This window comes from Macaca mulatta, chromosome 18 (genome assembly GCF_049350105.2).
Source record: "Macaca mulatta isolate MMU2019108-1 chromosome 18, T2T-MMU8v2.0, whole genome shotgun sequence".
Classification (NCBI taxonomy): domain Eukaryota; kingdom Metazoa; phylum Chordata; class Mammalia; order Primates; family Cercopithecidae; genus Macaca; species Macaca mulatta.
In genome coordinates this window covers 45,757,276-45,778,817 of record NC_133423.1, presented here as the reverse complement: position 1 = coordinate 45,778,817, position 21,542 = coordinate 45,757,276, and the positions used below count along the sequence as shown (strand labels likewise).

At 46.8% G+C, this 21,542-nt stretch overlaps 1 protein-coding gene across 1 annotated transcript in view; it reads right to left on the bottom strand.

The window, feature by feature from the left end:
* Positions 1-21,542, bottom strand: part of LOXHD1 (lipoxygenase homology PLAT domains 1) — a 182,645-nt gene that overhangs the window by 155,307 nt on the left and 5,796 nt on the right. The window contains exons 2-4 of the mRNA XM_015121870.3: positions 18,926-19,040; positions 11,774-11,854; positions 9,445-9,629 (exon numbers count right to left, since the gene is read on the bottom strand). Coding sequence (XP_014977356.3) covers positions 9,445-9,629; positions 11,774-11,854; positions 18,926-19,040 — 381 coding nt within the window. The remainder of the gene's footprint in view (positions 1-9,444; positions 9,630-11,773; positions 11,855-18,925; positions 19,041-21,542) is intronic.

The window sequence follows — 21,542 nt, the reverse complement described above, 5'->3', positions numbered from 1 at the left end:
AGGCCAGCTGCAACGCAGCTCTTGGCTTCAGAGGCCTGTCTCATGGCCAAGTTGGTGGAGCCTTCCCCAAGCAGTGTGGTGTGGGCTCAGTATTAATCTAAGCCACATGATCATCTCAGTGCTTTTCAAAGTGAGAGGGTTTGTGGGTTGGCACTGGGCTGTGGGTAATTACTTGGCCAGAAGGCAGGAAATGACGTCATATTGGCGGTGAGAAGGCCAAGCAGGATCTGCCTTAAACAGATTTTGCTCATGCTTCCCTACCGGGTGACAGTCTCCCAGCCCAAGCTCCTTCAAGACCCAACATGAGGTCATCCCAAATCTACCTGGAGAGCACACGCCATCTTATCAGGCCTTGCCTAACTCAGATGTCTCGCCCAACCTCATCCTTCAATACTGCCCCATAGAGAAGGCAGGGATGTGCCCTGAGCTTCCCTGAAGTCAGAGAGGACTGAGTAGCCCTGCATTCTCAGACTGGGTAACTCTGCAGTGAGCTTATGACTTGCACCTGGGCACTGTGCCCTGTGAATGTCTCACCAAAAGGGACAACATCAAAGTGGGTATGGGGGAGTATGAAATCAGTGGGTGGGAGACACCTGGAGGCAAGCAAGAAAGAAGGTTCTTAGCTAGCATACTGCCAGAGAAAGCAAGCGCTACAGGGACCTCAGAGAACATGTCATGCAACCTAGTAAGAAGATGAGGAAACAGAGACCTAGAGAGGATGAGCAACTTGCCCAGAGTCACATAATTACCAAAGTGTGAGGCTAGGACTCAGGTCTCTGCCCCTTTGGAAAGCTCTTTCCACCTATCTCTGTGGCTTGTCTTGATAACCAGGTGTATCTATACACGACCTCCCGTTACCATATATGCACACAACCTGTTCCTTACCAACGTTCATACAAGTCCCTGAGTCCCAGTGGCCAAGGTAGCAACTGTGAGTAAAAGCCATCACCAGGTAGGTAGGAGGAGACCACAGTGTTACCCTCAGAGAAACCTGAGCTTCACTGGAGAAACCCGAGAGATACATATTAGGTAGTTAGAGCCCTGAAATATGGTATTTCATGGCAATGTATACATCTCATAATACCTGACAGCTACACCGCTCCCACCACCATCAGTCTTGGTGGCTCATCTTGGTGGTGATTCTGCGAGAGCACATGTGAACCACAGGGAGTAGGTTGAGAAGGTCCTCCTCCCTGCCTGTGAGATTCCTTACATATCCCTGATTGCAGAATCACTGCACAGGAGTGTGTGGCACAGAACTTTCCTCGCAGAGTTTAGAGAGGAAGGGGACACCTGAGGCAGAGGAAGTAGGTAATGCCATCCAGAGAGGCTGAGACTTCCCATCCAGTGGGGTCGGGGTGACATGCAAAAAAGAGGAGAGTAAAAGAGAGGAGGTGAGGGGCAAGGGGCCTTGACAGTTCCTCTGGCCCTGGCACATGTTTCAACAGAAGATCCACAGTTTCCTATATCACCAACTTGAAACAGAACTCTGGGAACAAGGAGCTACTCAATTAGCAAATAGGGCAGGCCCCAGGGCTCCAGAAATAGTTGCTCCACTGGGTCCATGCAAGGCTCGATAAGATAGGGCCTGAATCCCAAAAACGGCTGTTGGTGGTCTGGTTTCCGCTTCACAATCTCCGAACAGATTGGCACAGGGTGTCTAATACTGCCCTCAGGCCTCAGTTCCACTTCCAGTGGGGGCCTTGAAACCTCCTCAGGGTTAATGAATGCTGGAGAGAACAGCTTTCAGAGCCACTGTCTACCAGACCCAGGAGCCAACACAATCTGAGCAAACAGGTTGAGAAACGGGAGCTGCTAGCTCTAGACCAAGAAACAGAAGAGGTGGTGGGGAGGTACTCTGTGCTGCTTGCCTTGACCTTTGTCCCATGTGCAATATGGGGATAATAATAGCCCCTACTTCTCAGAGTTTTAAAAAGATACTACTTGTAAAATGTATGCACACAAAGACACAAGGCTACAGAAATATTTTGTCTCAAAGTCATATAGCTAGGAGGTGGTAGAGGTGAGATTTGAACTCAGGACTCCATGATTTGAGGTCTGGCACTCTGAGCCATGATGCTCTACAGTCTCCTTGTGAGCACTTTGTATGATGGAAATCTGTGTCCTCCACTGGACTGTGAGCACCTTGAGGGCGGGGACTATGTCCTTATGCATAGGCTCAGCATCTTAGAGCAGCTCAAGAGGGCATTGCCGACGGCAGCTGCTAAGGATGATGCTGCACCTGTAGGCAGGGGAGATGGTGCTTAGCTTCCAGCCAGGGGCTGCCATCAGTGTGGAGATGTTAATGCAACTACTCTGCCTCCTGGGTTCTGAGTTATCAAGAGGGTGAGCCATTCCTGGCAGGGTGGAAGAAATCCACCAGGAAGAGAGTCACACACATCCATGGCAATAGAAGGGATGCCAACAAGCAGATGGCAGGAGGGAAAATTCACTACACTTCTGGAGCAATTTGATAGCCAAGACTCTGTTCCCAGGGATAATAAATGCAGATATGCTGGAAAAGTGGTTGCCAGCCTTCCATAGGCCCCAGAAGGTGCCAGGACCCCTGACGCCCACTCTTAGAGTCAGACAAGCCTAGAGATGGCTGCTAGTTCCCTGTGCCAGCTCTGTGTATGTCTGAAATGCTTATTCAGGTGTGATGTCTGACTGAACCATTCCATTGACAGGTTGAGGGCAGCCAGCCAAGACTGGGACGCCCACTCCTACTGATTCATATGGGGATGAGTCAGGATAATCCAGGAGGTTTCTCTAGGAGCCTTGAAGTCTTGGGCAAGAACTGAGGAGTTGGGGTGAAGGCATTTTCCTCTTTTCTTCCAGATGAACAGAAGCTTTTTGACTGAAAGTCAATATGGTCTATGGTCACTGTTAAAATGACTTAATGAACATTTTGAATGCATTAAAAGAAGTGACATATCAAGGGATCCTGAATAGCCAAAATAATCTTGAAAAAGAACAAAAGTTTGAGGTCTCACACTTCCTGATTTTAAAACTTACCACAAAGCTACAGTAATCAAACCAGTGTGGTAGTGTCATAAAGACAGACATATAGACCAGAGAACAGAACAGAGAACCCAGAAATAAACTATCATATATATGGTCAAATAATTTTCAACAGAGGTGCCAAGACTATTCAACAAGGAAGGGACAATCTTTTCAACAAATAGTGCTGGGAAAACTGAATATCCACATGCAAAAGAATGAAGTTGGACCTTGATTTGTATCATCTGCAAAATTTAACTCAAAATGGACCAAAGACCTAAATGTAACAACTAAAACTATAACACTTTTAGAAGAAAACACAGGGGAAAAATCTTCATGACACTGACCTTGGCAATTTTTAAGATATGACATCAAAAGCATAGGCAACAAAAGAAAAAATAGATTAATTGGTTTCATAAAATTAAAACTATTGGGCATCAGTGGACACTATCAACAGAGTAGAAAGACAACTCATCTAATGGGAGAAAAATATTTGTAAATTATATATCTGAAAGGGGGTTAATACCCAGTATGTGTAAGAGAGGCCTACAATTCAACAATAAAAGGATAAAACAACTTAATTTAAAAATGGATGAAGGATATGAATGGTTATTCTCCAAAGAAGATATGCAAATAACCAGTAAGCACATGAAGAGATGCTCAACATCACTAATCATTAGGGACATAATTTCACATTCATTAGGAGGGCTATTGTTTAAAAAAAAAAAAAAAACACACACACACACACACACAGAAAATAGCGAGTGTTGGTCAGGGTCTGGAGGAATTAGAACTCTGTGCATTGCTGGTAGGAATGTAAAATGGTACAACCACTGTAGAAAACAGTATGGTGGTTACTCAAAATTACATATATGACCCAGCAAATCTGTGTGTATATGCCCAAAAGAATTGAAAACAGGGACTCGAACAAATATTTGTACACCCATGTTCATAGCAGCATTAATCACAATAGCTAAAAGGTGGAAACAGTACAATGTCTATCAACAGAATAGATCAAATAAGTTGTGGTGTACCCATACAATGGGATGCTACTCAGCCTTAAAAAGGAACGAAGTTCTGACACGTGCTATAGCATGGGTGAAATCTGAAGACATTATGCTAAGTGAAATGAGCTAGATGCAAAAGGACAAATATTGTATGATTCCACTTATACAGTTAGGGTATCACTAACACAGAAATCCAAAATCTGAAATGCTCCAAAATCCAACACTTTTTGAATACTGACACAATGCCATGAGTGGAAAATTACACCGCCTGATCTCATGTGACAGGTCACAGATGAAATGCTGTAAAACTTTTGCTTCCAGCACAAAATTTTCAGAAATGTTGTATAAAATTCAGTCTACATGTATAAGGTATATATGAAATAAATGAATTTCATGGATAGACTTGGCTTCCATCCCCAAAATATCTCAGTAGGCATATGCAAGTATTCCAAAATCTGGAGGAAAAAAAAAATCCCAAATCCAAAACACTTCTGGTCCCAAGCATTCTGGACTAGACTCACCATGTATAAGATTCCTGGATTAGCCAAATTTACAGAGACAGAAACTAGAATAGAGTTTACCAGGATCTCAGGGGTGGGGAACAATGGAGAGTTAGTGTTCAATGGGCACAGAGTTTCAGGGTGACAAGATGAGAAAGTTTTAGAGATGGATGATGACGGTTGCACAACAATGTGAATGTGCTTAATGCCACTGAACTGTCCATTTAAAAATGGTGAAGGTGGCAAATTTTATGTTATGCATATTTTACCACAACTTTTTTTTAAAAAAGCAGCAGGATAACAGAGTCAGGGAGGCCCCTTCCTCTGTGCTAATGGTCCCCTCTCTGGAACACAGGGCTCTAGACTAGTAGGTACTTTCTTGGGAAGGGACTACAAAAAGAGAGGTCAAGGATCCTGGGGTTGCGTTCCTGAGAGGACAGAACCCTGTCTTCTGGCAGCTGAAGGGCTGACACCTAGATAGACACTGTGTTGTGTCGGAAACACTGGAACAGACAAGCAGAAGCCTCAGGGAGACTAGGGGGTTTAATTCCAGGAAGGCTGGACTCAAACCAAAGCTGGAGAAGCAATTGGTGGGGGTGATGTAGAAGGGGTTCTTGTGACAGTAGGAGGTTGGCCCAACTAATGCTCACAATCCCCACAATCACAGGCTCTGACCTCTTAGGTGCCAGGCTAATTGCCCTTGGTCATGCCCTACTCAAGGGGCAGGTGGAAAGCAATTGAACTGAGAATAGGGAGATCCACAGTCTAGTCCTAGCTCCATCAGCAAATTGGCCATTTGACCTTGGATGGATCCCCATGTCCCTGGGCCTCTGTGCACTCATCTCTGTAATCAACACTCTGCCTCCCGTTCCTCTCAGATCAAGGCTGGTATTCTTTACCCGGGTACAATCTGCATACCACTGGTGGGACATAAGATGCTAGCAATGGTATATGATTTATCTAATGTTATAAATTTATGTTAATATGTACTACTGTATGCCTGACATTTATAGCAAATGATAACAGCTTTTTATGATAGTAATATCAACTTTATTATTAAAATAAATTTATAAGTTAATGTAAGTTGTAAAAAGTGACTTAAAGACATAGTAGTAATTAATAATGCAAACAGTACTTGAATCAGGCAAAACTCTTGAAGATGGAATGTGAGTTACTGGAGTTTCAGAACCCCCCAGATGGATTGAGGGAGCACAAACAACCTGCCTCTTCAGACCTCAGCAACAGATCCCCGAGTCCTGGAGATCAGACACAGAAAACCAAAAGCCACAGTCATTTGGTTGGTCCTGCTTTGTTTCTTTAAGGTACCAGATGTAGTGATTTTTGCCAACAAATTGAGAAGAACTAAGAAATTGAACTTGGTTCCAGGATCTTCTATCCACAAAACTGTGAGGCTGGTCAGCTTCTGCCTCCTTCCTTTGAAACCTCCTGTCTGTTTTTCCTCATCTCTACCTTCTACCCAATGGACTCCATTAAGAAGAGGGCAGTTCTAAAGATGCCATTCCCTTTAAGGGGTTAGAGGTTGGGTACTTCCCCAGGAAGTGCATTTAAAGAAGAGCCCAGAGAAGAAACAGTCATCTCCAGCAAATGTCAGGCACCGTACTGTGCAACAGTCCTGGTGCCCCAGAGCTCACCCTCTGTGCCTACAAGTAGGGCAGGCTCCCTCATGCCTGTGTCTTGACACATGAAATGCAAGATTCCCATTAGAGGAACACCTGGAAACCTGATCAAGGTCCAGTTCCCTCCACTCAACGATGATCCGCCGATCACCTCTGTCAGAGGGTCAGTTGGTCAACCTAGAACGCCTCCCTTCCCTGAAGAGCAGGAATGAGAGAAGGTTCCAGTGATTACCAGCCAGAACTTTGGGAACTGGCCCTTGAGGGTGGAAAGAGAGGACCAGGTTCCCTAACAGTCTGTCCCACTTTGGGGGCTGGTGGTACAAACACACTGAACATGCCCCCCTTTCCTCTCTCCTCCTATTACTGTCCATATTGCATGTTTTGAAATATTTTACCTACCAAACTTCACGGATGAAATAATAGACCCCATTTTTATTATCGAAGTAGCAGCCAAATACCAAGTTGACACAATTTCAGGTGAAAAGCAAAGAAATTTAACTTTTTCTTTGCCAATGCAGTCATTGGAATATTTGAAGGTCGGGTGCAGTGGTTCACACCTGTAATCCCAGCACTTTGGGAGGCTGAGGCAGGCGAATCACCTGAGGTTGGGAGTTCCAGACTAGCCTGGCCAACATGAAGAAACCCATCTCTACTAAAAATACAAAAATTAGCTGGGCGTGGTGGTGCACACCTGTAGTCCCAGCTACTCAGGAGGCTGAGGCAGGAGAATTGCTTGAACCCGAGAGGTGGAGGGTGAAGTGGGCCGAGATCTTGCCATTGCACTCCAGCCTGGGCAACAAGAGGGAAATTCTGCCTCAAAACAGAAACAGAAAACAAACAAACAGAAAAAAACCACTGGAATATTCAAAGATCCCCTTTTTCATTCCATTCTCTGGAATCCAGCCTGGAAATACTAAAAACCTAATGCCCTCCAGCCCATGAAGGGGCTGGGGGCCCAGGAAGCCTCATACAAAGACTGGGTTGGGGGTGTCTACCCTGAGGATTCTTATGGAACCCTGAAGAACCACTGAGCTACCTGAATTGTTTCTCATGATGACTTTTCAGAAGCTCTTCTCCTGACAGTGGAACCCTGGATTTTTGAGGGACCAAAGCAGGTCAGATGAGCTGAAAAGTGGCAAGTTTGACAGTGTGCTAAAGATTGATCCTAGTAGAGGTTGGATAAAGAATTAAAGATGCTTAATGTTTATGGGAGAATCTATGAAATTCACCCCAATTGAAAAAACAGGTGAAGGGCCCAGGCAAAAATTCTTTCTCTCTCTCTCATACACACACACACACACACACACACACACACACACACACACACACAAATTGCCAATAAATATATGAAAAATGTTCAACCTCACCAGTAATCAAAGAAAGAACATCAAAAATCCTCTTTAATTATCCAACTGGAAAATCAAACAATACAACCAAATGTTGGCAAGGGCGAGAGACATGGGCACCCTTACACAGCTGGTAATACTGTGCACAGATACACCCTATCTAGAGCAATTCAGAAATGTCCCTCAAAAGCTTTAAGCATGTACATTCCACTTGACTTAGACGTTCCACTTAGGAATTTGTCTTAAAGAATCATAAACCTGTGCAAAGATTTAGGTGCAGTATTTATAATAGTATTGTTATAATAGCAAAAATTGTTTAGAGGGGGAACACAATACAAATGTACAATGATAAGGGATCTGGTGAATAAATGATGGTATCTCCATGCTCCAGGGCACCACAGACTCATTCCAAGGAGGGGTGTTGAGCAATGTTTAATGGCACAGAAGTAGTCATGCTGTGAAACAGGGGGTGTTGCACCAGCCCATTCATTTAAACTATGTATGCATAGAAAAGACTAGAAATGAAGACACAAAAACATCACCAGTGTTGTTTTTTCAAGTAATGGAATTACAAGTATTCTTTATGTTTGCATATCTCTATTTTCTAAATTTTCTGCAATAATCAAATTTTGTTTCTATAATCAGAGAAAGATCAATAATGTGTTTTAAAAAGAATTAATGGCCAGGCGCAGTGGCTCATGCCTGTAATCCCAACAATTTGGGAGGGGGAGGTGGGTGGATCACCTGAGGTCAGGAGTTTGAGACCAGCCTGGCCAACTGGTCTCAAGTGAAACCCTGTCTCTACTGAAAATACAAAAAATTAGTCGGGTATGGTGGTGGGCGCCTGTAATCCCAGCTACTCAGGAGACTGAGGCAGAAGAATTGCTTGAACCCGGGAGGCAGAGATTACAGTGAGCCAAGATCGCGCCACTTCACTTCAGCCAGGGCAACAAGAGTGAAACTCCATCTCAAAAATGCATAAATAAACAAATAAAATAAAAATAAAAAAGAATCAATGAAGTCGCAAGTTATGATGATAGGAATCACAGAGGAACAAGTCAAGTGTCAAGTTGAGCTGGGAGGTAGATAATTGAAGATACAAAAATTGAGAGCTAAAACCCATCAAGACAATGGACAGAGGGTGGAGCTTGGAGTACAGGCTGGAAGGCAGACTCCAACAAGTGTGTTGGCCTTCTGTTGTTCAACTGAGTGACTGTGGGAAGCCACTTCTCATCCCCTGGCTCCCAAGTCCCTTCCCCTTTCAAGGTCCATGATTCTATGAAAGCAGGGTATTCTGGTGATGGTGCCTGCAATGTAATACCCCCCTTTTTGGAAAAGCAAATATGTTCTGTGATGGGGTGAGATGAGGCCAGAACTTTGGGGGACAAAAGTATCTGCCTACCATTATTCCTGTAAAATTAAAATGATTGAATTTAAGGCCTTTGTCCAGAGACGTCACTTGAAATAAATTGTTCCACTCCTCATAAAATCAGGAGTCAGAAGGCAGCATGACAAGCTCTGGCAGCTGCAAGCTCTGATTCCTACCCACCATGCCTTCGCTGTAACTCACCTGCCTTGGGCATCATAAGGAAAGAAAAAAGATAGGAAAATGGGGAAGGCTGCTTTGATCTCAAAAGTGACTTCCAATAGACACCCCATCAACAAGAATCATTGAGAACACAGGATATGCTCAGGCCTGCGCCCATCCTTCCATCACGCCTCCAAGTCCTCTTGTATTTCCCACCTCCTTGAACCCCTAGAGCATAAAAGTTTGCCCACAGGAAGGCCGCAGGAAGATATGGGACTTCCCCTTGGCCCTAACCAACAGGAAGGCCCTGGAGGATGCCAAGATAAGGTAGGTGAGACTGCCCAGAGCAAGACAGGCATGATTCTTTCCTGGGTGAGCCCAGCCCAGGCAGGGAGGGATGGCAGGCAGGCCAGCCTAGGCACTGACCTCTTGGCATGTCCATGGGGTTGAAGCTGGCCAGCAGGTCACGGCACCACTGGCGGTCACCTTCCACCTTGCTCAGCCAGTTGTTGCAGTTGAAGTAGTAACGGAGATGAGGCCTCTTCATGTCGGTCACGATCACGTTGTCCAGGTACCAGCTGGCATTCAAGCCCGTGTTGTCATGCTCAATCCTGAGGCAGAAGCCAAGGCCCACACCATCACTGGCAGAACTGAAACAGCACCCCTTCCATACTGGAATACCCAGATGTTTACTCCAAAGAGAGGTCCAATTATTCTGTTGTTGTTGTTACTTTATCTCTTGAACCTCGGTTTCCTCATCTATACAATGGGGATACCTTGCAAGGTGGATGTGCACATTACTGAATGTTACATTGTTACGTTGCATGAAAGGAAATATTAACTGTCACCTTTCACAGAAAATCCAAGATCCCTCAGGTTTGCCGTGGGACCATCTTGATTTTCCCCTTTGAGGTCCTGGCTATTCAGTGCCGTTGCCTTACCCTGGCCTTTGGAAGCAGTAAGCCTCTCCCACTCTGGCCCAAGCATGTATACACACAACACTTCTTGGCATCCAGCTGAGTCAAGGTCAAACAGGACAGTAAAGGGAAAAGATGATGACGGAATACCCAGAAGGCAGAAGCCAACTAGACCACCTGATTTACAGGACACAGTTCATACCCTGGGGCTCAACGGCCCCTCCGATTGCTGTGAGATGATTAAGTGTGTCCCTCTCTTCATCATGACTCCCGGACGTGGACAACAAGCAGATACTCCCCTTAGTCCTACAATCCAGAGGACCCCTATGACCATCTAGACCAGGGTGGTCCCATAGACATAACATGAGTCACACATGTGAGCCACATATGCAATTTAAAAATTTTCCTAATAGCCACATGTAAAAAAATCCAAAGAAACTGGTAGAATTTTAATAATGTTTCATTTAATTCCACTTACCATCTCAACATATAATTACGTAAAAATGTATTAATGAGCTATTTTTTCATTCTTTTTCTTGTACTAAGGCTTCAAAAATCTGATGTGTATTTTTTACAGACAGCACACCTCAGTTTGGATTAGCCTCATTTCAAGTGTAATAGCCACATGTGGCCACGGGCTGCTGCACTGGGCAGCATAGATTCTGACTCTTCAAAATCTGTCCCCTAAAATCTTCTTACACTTCCCATAGCCCCCTCTATCTCCTCTCCAAGGTCCAGTTTCTTAATCCCTGGGCCTCACTTTGCATCAAACATCTTATCCCTATGAGGCTTTATCCTTGCAGGTATTAACAGGACAACCACAGCTCAATACAGCACACAACCCCAACAGACAAATAAAACCCATGATATACCAGGCCCCTCCCTTAGAAGGATGTATGCCTCTGTCTGGCATAAAGCCTAGCACATAGTAGGACCTCAGCTAGCGGTTGCCTTTACTCACACAATGATACCCCCTTCCCAATCTCCCCTGCAAGAGCCCTTTCCCTGCTCGTTACCTCCTTCCCTGCACTTAACCGATACCCAAGATATTAATGTACCCATTATTTCCCCAGGAAAGAGAGTTCATGATCCTGTATTTTCTAGTGGAAGGGAAAAAAAATCAGGACTAAACTGAGGCTGCATTTGACCTCCGTCCAGCCTTAGTCTGGGTGCAATCAGACCACAGATGAACATCTGACAATGGGCATGAACTTGAATGGGGGTGGATGGCAGGGACAATGAAGGAAAAGGGGGGCGATTGAAGGCTCTTCCTCTGCCACTGGACTAGTAGAGTTATCTCTCCTTATACCTTCACAAGAACCCCCCAGAGAGAGCAAGACTGGGGATGCTCTCTGTCCAAAAACATGCGGCAACAGGACTTGGTATCTCTACTACTTGCTGAGTGTTTACTGTGTGCCAGTTACTGTTTCAAGCACTAACTCATTGAGTCCTAGGGTTATCACAGATGAGGCACCATTGCTACAGAGGAGGAAACTGAGGTTTGGAGAGATAACCTGTCCAAAGTGGCACAGCTAGTAAATAACAGAACAGACACTTGAACCCAGGCACTCTGGACTCAGAGTCTCTGCCCCTAATCACTGTGCTACAATGTCTCTCACAGCATATTCTCAAGTTTGTAAAAATTTGTCTTGAATTGTCTTAACCAAAAAAAATGAATGTCCATTGGGGAAGTTCAGGATGGGAGGGAAAGATTTGGGCCTTCGGTAGCCCCTCAAATAACAGCTGGGAAGTAATTAATACCCAGAAAGTGTCAATAGCGAAGCTGATCCCTCACTTTCATCTCCACCCTCAACCCTAGTCAGGAGCCAGCTTCTCACCTGACTTTGTAGATGAGGCCCACATTGTTGGTTCTCACCCGGAACACATCGACGTTGCCCTTCTCAAAGGCAGACTCGCTCCTGCAATGAACACGTGCACAGTTAGTGCAGATCAGCTGTTGGCTCACAGGCCTGGGAGGAGAGCCAAGGGCTGGCGTTCCGCTTCTTCCTCCATCATCCCACTCCTGGGGAGAACTATAAGCAACCAGATCCCATTCCAAGATTCCCCTCTGACATCGTTCCAGGGGGAGGGCAGGGACTGCTAGCATCATTCCATGCCCTCACACCCAGGTTCTCATTTGATCCTTGCTATGAGTCACTAAAACAAGCACACAGGCAATACCAGCCCCATTTTACAAACTGCTAGTTGGTAGCAGAACTGGGACCAGAACCTGGCTCTCCCAGTCATGACCCCATGCCCTTTGGCTGCTCTGGGTTGGGAGGATGGAGGAGGAAGGAAGGAATAAATGCCTTTGGGCTCTTGGGCCTTCTTGCCGCTCCCCCTCACTGGCCTTGCTCTTGCTGGGAAAAGTTGCAATGGCAGCCCCAAGTAGATGCAGACCTTGGGTGGCAGTCCATGGTCCTGCCATTCCAACAAGAAAGAAAACACTCAACCCCAAACCAGCAGCCAGGGAAGCAGGGCAGTGAGGGAAGTGCATATCTGGCATCCTGCAAACAGTGTGAACAGAAGAAAGTACACCTGAGACATCAGCCATGAGGCAGCCAGGCAAGTCCAGATTCAGGGGCATCCTAAGTACAGTGAGCGTAGACACAGGAGGGCTGCAGCAGCCTCGCCACAGAATCCTCTGGGAGCAGAAGCCCGGAGCTCATGCCAACAGCTGTTCCATCTTGTGTGCAGGGCTGGGGACCCTGTCGTTCGAGCCCAGGCCTGCCAGCAGCTCTTGCTGTCCCCAGTTTAGCCCACTGGGCTGAGAGCTGCAGGCCTCACTCAGCGCTCTCAGCCAGGACTCTCAGGAACAGCACGCAGCTCATGGGAAAGGAAAATCGCAGATGTGTGCCATCACAGAAGATTTATCCACCATTGATGTCTTTTTAAAAAAGTGGAAGGGGAAGGGCCTTCTCCCCAAGGCATCAGGCTCAGACTCTCTTGGTAATAGAAGGCTTTTAAGGTTCTACAGAACCCAGAAGCAGTGATTCTGTGAATGGACTCATGGTGTCGAACATTCTGCCCTGGGGAGAAGTTTCCTTAACTCCAGACAACAATGTACATGGAGGCAGCCTTGGCAGGGAAACGAGACCCCTGCAGTATGCAGCCTGGGTGCAAAGGATGATGAGGAGAGAGGCACAGATCCTTCTGAGTTTGCTGGAGTGAAAGGGATGACGCCCAGGCTTGCTGTAGGCACCTGAGGAAGGGAGGGAAGAGGCAGGGCAAGGTGCCTCCACCATTGGCAAAATAAAGACAGAGAATGTCGACTGTTAACTCTTGATGAAGAGCAAGGAAAATACAAAGTTTTCTCCTTGAAGCACCAGTAAATCCTCCCGCCCAGGAAAATAACTTACCAGACCAAGCATTTAAAGGGAACTAAACCAAACTAGCAATCGTGAGGGTCTGGCTGATGTGGGAATTTCACTTTCAAAGGAGAATAACAACACATCCCATGCTTTGGTTCAGAGTCACAGCAGCTGTCAATGACTTGGAGAACGTGTGGACATTGCTTCTGCACATCAGGATTATATGAATGGGAAACAAAAAAAAGGAATAAGAGGTATTTTCTCTCCTAATATATAAGACAAGGCAAGTGAACTCTAGAGTAAATAGACAAGAGCCTCTCCATCAAATAAATACCCTAAGAAACAGTCACCCTGGGAAGCTATATAATGAAATGTTTTGCAACCACTAAAAATCCTATTGTAAAAAAAAATACTTAATGAAACACAGACAGGTTTATAACATAGGCTTAAAAGAAAAAGTAGGTTAAGACAAGAATGTGCAAACAGAATAATCAATACAAACGGGATACCATCTTCATTTAAAAACAATGGAGTGCGAAGATTTATTTTTAAAAAATCATGTCTAGATGGTGAGGCCATTATGAAGTGTTGGCTCCTTGTTCTTGTCTATATACATTTTTAACTTTCCAAAAGGAACACATATTGTTTCTGTAATTATGAAAAAAGCACAATCCCATGTTTTGGCAACTCCCCCATCCCCAGCCCAGCCTGCAGACTACCTGGATTGAATTCTTTGGAAGCAGTTTGGGAATTACTGGGCTTTATCTTCTGATGGTGCCCGAAATTTTAGAAACAGCCATTGCCAGTAAATAGGGAGAAAGGAGGGGAAGTAACCCCATTATTAGCCAAAGACAAGGTGTGACTTGGAAGGAAAGCAGCTGGCTTTCTGAGGTGCTACTGATGAAAGTTCCAGAAAAGAAGCTCCAACAGTTGCATTCAGTAAAGGAAAGCTCCAGAAAGGCCCTGCACCCATGACGGTATCATTTAAGAACGTGGTGGGTGCAATGGCTTATGCCTATTATCACAGTGTCTTGAGAGGCCGAGGCAGGAGGATCATTTGAGGCCGGGAGTTGAAGACCAGCCTGGCCAACGTAGCAAGAGATACGTCTACAAAAAAATTTTAAAATTGGCTGGGCCTGCTGGCAGGCACCTGTAGTCTCAGCTACTCTGGAGGCTGAGGCAGGAGAATCACTTGAGCCCAGGATTTTGAGGTTGCAGTGAGCGAGCCATGATCTTGCCACAGGACTCTAGCCTGGGTGACAGAGTGAGACCCTGTCTCTAAAAAAGAAAAAAGAAAAAAAAAAAAGAATGTGAGTTACCTCCATTACCTTCCAGCAACCAGGCTGAACATGAATACACACGTTCCAGAGCATTTGTGAAATAATCCACCATGGTGCGGCGCTTTATATCACTTGCCGGGGGGTGGGGAGGAGCATATATGGAAGCAGGGACGCCAGGGAGAAGATCTACCAGGATAGACAGAGCAAGAGCAAAGGGAGTGCTCCACGCTGTCTCAGGACTACGCTGGAATATTTCTGGGTTCCACAGTGCTTATGAGATGGACACCAGTCTCTTTTTGGAAGACAAGGGGAAGGCTTTCCATGTCACAAGAGGAGGAGGAAAGAGTGGCAGTGACAGGGCTCTTCTGATTGCCTTCACTCAGGGTCGGGGCTGGGATCATTCCAAATAAGCCCCCAACTCAGGATTAGCTTCTGAAATCCTCACTTCTGGATTGCAAATGCCTGTGGGTTTCAGAAAACTGGAAGTAGGAAAGAAATAGCAAAGGAGAGAGGGTTTCGGGTCAAAGGAAATCTTAGAAATCTTCTTGTTTCCTTACGGAAGGCTGGAGCCTCACCAAGGCCACTGGTCAATTCTCAGATAAAGGCTAAGACAGTGCACAGTCCCTGCCATTCAGCAGGAACCCCCACACGGAGATCCTTTACAGGCTGCACGGGGCATTTTAGCCATCAGCCAGGCAGAGCCATCAGGCTAAAATGCCAGGCATTCTCTGACATGCTCAGATGGTGAATTTTCAACCAAATAACCATGTTCCAGATGATACATGAGATCCCATCCTTTTGCCATATTCCAAACACATGACTCAGGGCTGGAGGTGGCCCTGGTTAATGGGGAAGGGTGCGAGGAAACCCAGAAGATGGCGCCTTCCTCTGGCAGCCACTGCTGTGGGTACTTAACTGGGGTGGGGTCAGGGTAGAGTTTCACTAATGGAGGAATCTAAGTCCAGTGGGTACCAAGGAATGCAGACGCCAGGCCACAAGGGCGAAAACAATCAGCACTGGTACTAAGTTCCTCTTGGAGAAGGAGTTATTTTGTACTGGGGAAAAAAAAATCCTAATACAGCATTTGGGAGTGAAAGTGAAGTCCTGAGGCACGGAAGGAAAGGCACAAGAATGACAAGAATTGAAGGGTGAGAAAGAAGAGAGAGAATGTGGGAGAAACAGGAGGGAGAGGTGGGATGACACATGGCGAGAGGCCACAAAGGACAGGTCAGGAGAAACTCCACGAAAGAGGATGGCCAAGGTGTAAGACTGAGGTTCTATTATTCCTTTTTAAGTTGTTTGCATTGCTGCAATGTGAACTCTGTCTGGTGCCAGGACCTATCAGTGAAGTTCGTTACATGCAAATATGCATGTGTGTGTGTGTATTATGGGTGTGCAAGGAAAAGGCAGTTGGTTCTAGCTGTAGGTTTGGGTTTGGATAGCTCAGTGTGGAGAGGACAGAAGGGCAGCAGACAGTGAGGTGCGAGGAGACTGTGGGAAGTGGACATTCTCAGCCAGATCCCAGGATGGGGTAGGGCAGCCGATGGCCTGAGCTAACTGCATCTAAACCTCATGGAACAAGGGAACCTCAGCTGCCATATGTTCTGGGTTGCAATGGCAGCCCAGAATTCCTCAAAAAGCAATGCCCCTCCCAAACCTATAGTTTCCATCTCGAATGGAAAGATCTTAGATAGCTAGGACCATGTCTTCAATGCTCTTTGAAGGCCTTTTCTCAGTTCTTGTCATAGACAGACTCTGGCCTCCTCCTTCCCCACTCCTCCTGCTCACTATGCTCAGATGATCTCTGTTGATACAGTAAGTTGAACCTCCACTAGTCAGCTTTCCAGCAAGGCCTTCTTCAGCCTGACCTTCCAGACCTTTCTGACTTTCCCCCTCCCTGCCCATCAACATGGTCCCACATTCCCAGTCACAGGCCTCCTCTGCCCCCATCAGCCCGCAGGGCTCGTTGCTGCCTCCAGACTTAGGCAATCTGTTTCCCTTAGTCTAAAGGACACTCTTTCTTCCTCTCTCTCTCATCTGAGTTATTTTCACCACTTAAGACCCAGATTAAGTGTCTGTCCCTTTAAAGTCTCACTCTAGCCACACTGATACCACTGGCCTTTGCTGAGCTCTGACTATATACACAGAACTGAGAGAGATGCTGGCAGCGCAGAGCAGACCTTCCCCCGGCCCATCCTCCAGCTCCCTCCATCCCTCCTCAAAGTCCCTCTCCAGCCTCTCCAGCCCCACAGCTGGGACTCCGAACTGTGTCCCCGTCACTGAGACCACCCAGTCTGCTCTAGAGCACTCCTGATCAGCTGGACTGGGGCCTTGGCCAGACCTATGCTCTTGCTGCCCGACCTGGAACACGGCCCAGATATAGACAGAGACTACCACCAGTCTCTGGGGCCAACCCCTGGGGTAATTGGGGAGGGTTGATTCCCATCCCCAAGGCTGCCCCATGGGATCTCAGCAAAGCCAGGAGGTCCCAGCCCTGCCAGCTCATTCATGTCCTAGACCCCCTTCGGGCCCCATGAGAGGGAAGGCTGGAACCCAGACTCCTGGGAATTGAGGTTCAGTGGAAATCCATGCCATGTTATAAAGGGTGGCTCAGGGGCCCTTCCTGAGAAGACGTTTTGGCAAATGAAAAAGGGGAAGAATCTGAGGATACTGAATGTGTGAAAGGAGGGAAGGCAGTGAAGACCACCATCAAAGGAGAAAAGGATTAATTTGGTTTTAAAAGGAAAAGCTGGGAACTTCAGAAACCAACCGGGCAACTCCCTAGTGTTTGTGGCTTCTCCCTACAGCTGTGTACCCTGGGAGCACATGGCAAAGAGGATGGAGGTTTCATGTATTCTCTTTACCGTGCCCACATCATCGGATGGAAAGACTTCCACAAGCGAGTCAAGCTGCAGTGTAAGCGGTACAAGAAGGCAGGTACCCTGTTCTGCAGAAATGGATAAAATGGGACATTACACCTGCCTCAATGCAGCAGCACAGATGCTATAGCCCATGTCACATGGGGCCTGGCCAGCCTGCAAGATACAGGGTGCAGGGATCTCCTGGCCTCTACAGTTTCCTCTGCCAGCCCTGGAAGTGCCAGGCCATTTACTCCAGAGTCACAATCTGGAGCACCAGGATGTCTTAAGGAGCGTCTTCCTCACACCCCCTGGGACCATAGGGCCATGTGGTCAAGGGAATTGTCCACATCAAGAATGGAGGTTTGAAGGCCAGGCACAGTGGCTCACACCTGTAATCCCAACACTTTGGGAGGCTGAAACGGGCAGATAACTTAAAGCCAGGAGTTCAAGACCAGCCTTGCCAACATGGTGAAACCCCATCTCTACTAAAAATACAAAAAATTAGCCAGTTATTGTGGCACATGCCTGTAGTCCCAGCTACTCTGGAGGTTGAGTCAGGAGAATCGCTTGAACTTGGGAGGCAGAGGTTGCAGTCAGTCGAGATTGCATCACTACACTCCAGCCTGGGCAACAGAGCGAGACTCTAGCTCAAAAAATAAAAAAATAAAAAATAAATAAATAAATAAATGTGGGGTTTAAGGACCAGCTTCACCACTGAAACCCTCCATGACTCTGAGCTACTCACGCCTTTCTAGGCTTCGGTTTCTCCATGAGCAGATTAGAATACAGCCGCAGTTTTCAAATGTTTCATGGCCCCAGAACCAGCTGATCAATTCTGTTCCATTCAGCACATTTTGAAAGCCAGCTGAGCAGACCACTCCTGAGGCCCTAAACGTCTCTGAAATCCCATTCGTCTGCTAACATGTTCTCAGGTTTTGTGTGTTCTTTGGTGTATGCATGCGTGCAGTGGGGGAAAGGATCCAAAGGAGACAACAGTCCTAACTCTCACTAGTTATAATAAAACAGAGCACGCAAAGCATACACACGCACAAGCACATACACAAGCAATCCCTACGGCGAGCTGGGTGTGCGTTGGCTGGCAGGCAGGTTTAACAAAACACTGGTCCCTGGTGAGACCTCGGTGCAGAGTAGTCTGTGCTCACAGCTCCCTCACATACATGGTCTTCCCGATATCTGTGTGATGATATATGAGGAAACCAAGGCCCTGGGTGCAGAGAGACTGGGCCAAAGTCACATGGAACTAAGGGACAGCTAATGTGGATTCTTGGCAATTCTGAGATCCATAGGAGGCATTACTGTTCACAAAAATCAAGAGAGGAGCTGGGGGAGGTGCACAGGAGGTCACCGGGAGATCCCCGGCTGGTACACGGTCTGTCATTAGCAGAGGCTTCATACCACTTAATACACCTGTGGTCAGATGTGCCTTCTCCTCAGAGAAGCAGGCCACCCTTGGGTTCCAGAACTTAATCTACAAGACTAATGGCCCAGGATCCCACCAAGGCCAAGTGCGTACTCACTTGCTGGTGAGCTGGAGTTTGGGAGAGAGCCCATTCTCTCCAAAAAGCGTGATGAAGACATTGGCATCCGTCCCTGCACCGCGAACATCCCCCGTGGCTGTGACCACTTCGTACACTGGAGGAGGAGAGGAGGAAACAGATTGCAGGCTCAGAAAAAAACCGGAATCCTGTGTGGGCCTGGAGAAGCCAGCCCTTGCTGGGGAGGCCCAAGCACAAAGGACTCTGGGAATCCCTGCTGCATCCTGTAGGCCTCTGAGCCATGGTGAGACCCACAATATGTCCTGCTGCAAGACCGAAACTTCACACTCAAACCATGCACTCATTTTGCACACGAGGAGGCTGAGGGCAAGGGGGCAGGCCCTGCACAGTATCAACACCAGAGCCCAGCCCAAAGCCTCCAGATGCCCATTCCGTAATCTTTCCAGCACAACACACTGATACCCTCCTAGACATGGCCTTCTTCGGAGCCTGCACCCAGCTCCCAGCTTCCTCTCTGCCCTCTACACAAGGTGACTGTGGCCAGCTCTCACCTCCCATGACCTCCTGGGCACTGACATTTCAGTCTCAGAATAAGCTGTCCCAGGGCTGGGTGTGCAGAGCTTTGCAGGGGGTCCTTCTTTGTCAGGGGCTCTGATTTCTCTCTCCTCAACCCCTTGAAGCTTATTCTGTTTACTATCAACACCTTTCTTATTCAGGGCATCAGTACAATTGGAGCCCTATCCACTTCCTGGAGAGAGAAGGCAAGAATGCATCTGGATTCTTAGAGACAGCAGAATCTACTCCAGCCAAGTGAAGCAAGCAGGATGCAATAGGGATATTAGAAGGCTTACAGAAGTTTTGGAAAGGCTGGAGGCACATGCCCTTTACCTATTTCCAGAAGCAACTCCTGGAATCACAGCACAGAACCTGGGGAAGTTTGCTGCTACCAGCCACCCCAGAGCCACATCACCTCTGCCAAGAGCAGAACGCAGCCCACCATCACCTCCCTGTCCTTCTGCTACTCATGTCTCAAAAATAATTCCTTGTCCCCAGCTCATTCCATTATGATGCTCACTTCTGAATCAAAATCTTGCACTGGAACAGACAGTTCTGGAAATCTAAGGTACATATCTGCACCACAGAAGGCTGAGAAAAATCATAATTCCACGTTGGGAAGATGGAATTTACAATGTGAAGAGTCAGCAAAATTTGGGGAGGGTGTTTTAAATATTTGGGGCATATGATCAATGCCCACCACATCACTGGATTGTATTAATACCAGTACTTAATAATTGTAGTAATAAACAACACTGAGTGGTTGCTTACTATATGCCCTGAGCTAAGGGCTTATGTATATGATTGTACCTGATTTTTACGGCAAACCTATTATTATTTCTACTTCCGGTCGTCTCAGAGCAGATCCCCAACCGGATGCTGAGTATATTTGAGCTGCCCCAAAGATGCCAGGCTGGTTAGGAGGACATTTTGAAGTTAGACATTCATTATTTAGACCTGTCAATTCAGAGCCCATTCCACAGAGGGCACAAGTGGCAAGTGCGAGGGGGAATCAGGGAGGAAGGAGAAATATAAATAACGTGGAGTGTGCTGTTGTGTGCTAGGCACCTTAGCAGGTACTTTACAGATATCATTCATACTTCAGCATGCCCAGAGCCAGTGTGGGCTGGTAGAAAGTGCCGGACTCTAGTGCCACAGAGACCTGGATGCAGCCACTGGCTCCTCCATTTTGAGCAAGGTGACCCTGGACAAGTGCCAGCCTCTCTGTAACACCTGGACGATCTTACCTGGTTTGCAGGGCATTCTGGGGATTAGAGATGATGTATGGAAAGCCTCTGGCACATAGAAGAAACTCAACAAATAGTAGCCTGGTTTTAAAACTATTGTTCATACTGAAAAGCCCATTTCAACTCTGAGAGCTAAGAGTTTGTTCTTTTGGCAGATTAGATGTAGCTCAACTAACAAGCACACGATCCACTGCTATTCCAGGAGCCTTCAGGACACCTCTCATTCTCGTGTGGTCCTTACAGGCCTGGGAGGCACCAGGAGCAGGAGTGTTTTGGGGTGAGTGGACCTTTTGATGTCCTTGGTTCTGATGAAGTTCCCATCAAGGCACCTTTAGGGAGAGAAAAGCAGCCATATATTTGCACAACTCCTTGTCTCTTGTGATAAGCAAAGCCTTAATTCTTAATAGTCTATACCACAAGAGCCTGATCAGCCCCTGGAGCTCACTCCTGACTCCTCTCAGCAGACTTGGGACCTGACGAGTTGCCCACACAGCTTGTACATAAAGGCATTCCCAAACCAAATGCCTGCAGGAGAATGACCAGCCTGGTGGGAATTCTAGAACCACACCACATGAGAGAAGACGTAGACACAGGAAAATGCTTAGTTTGGAGAAAAGGAGAGGAGCATTGGAGAGGCATAGGAGAGGAATGAAAAACTAGGTCAATAGTTGATTCTGGGATACACAGCTACTTCTTAAACAGGACACAAGGCCGGGCATGGTGGATCACACCTGTAATCCTAGCACTTTGGGAGGCCGAGTCGGGCGGATCACGAGATCAGGAGATCGGGACCATCCTGGCTGACATGGTGAAACCCCGTCTCTACTAAAAATACA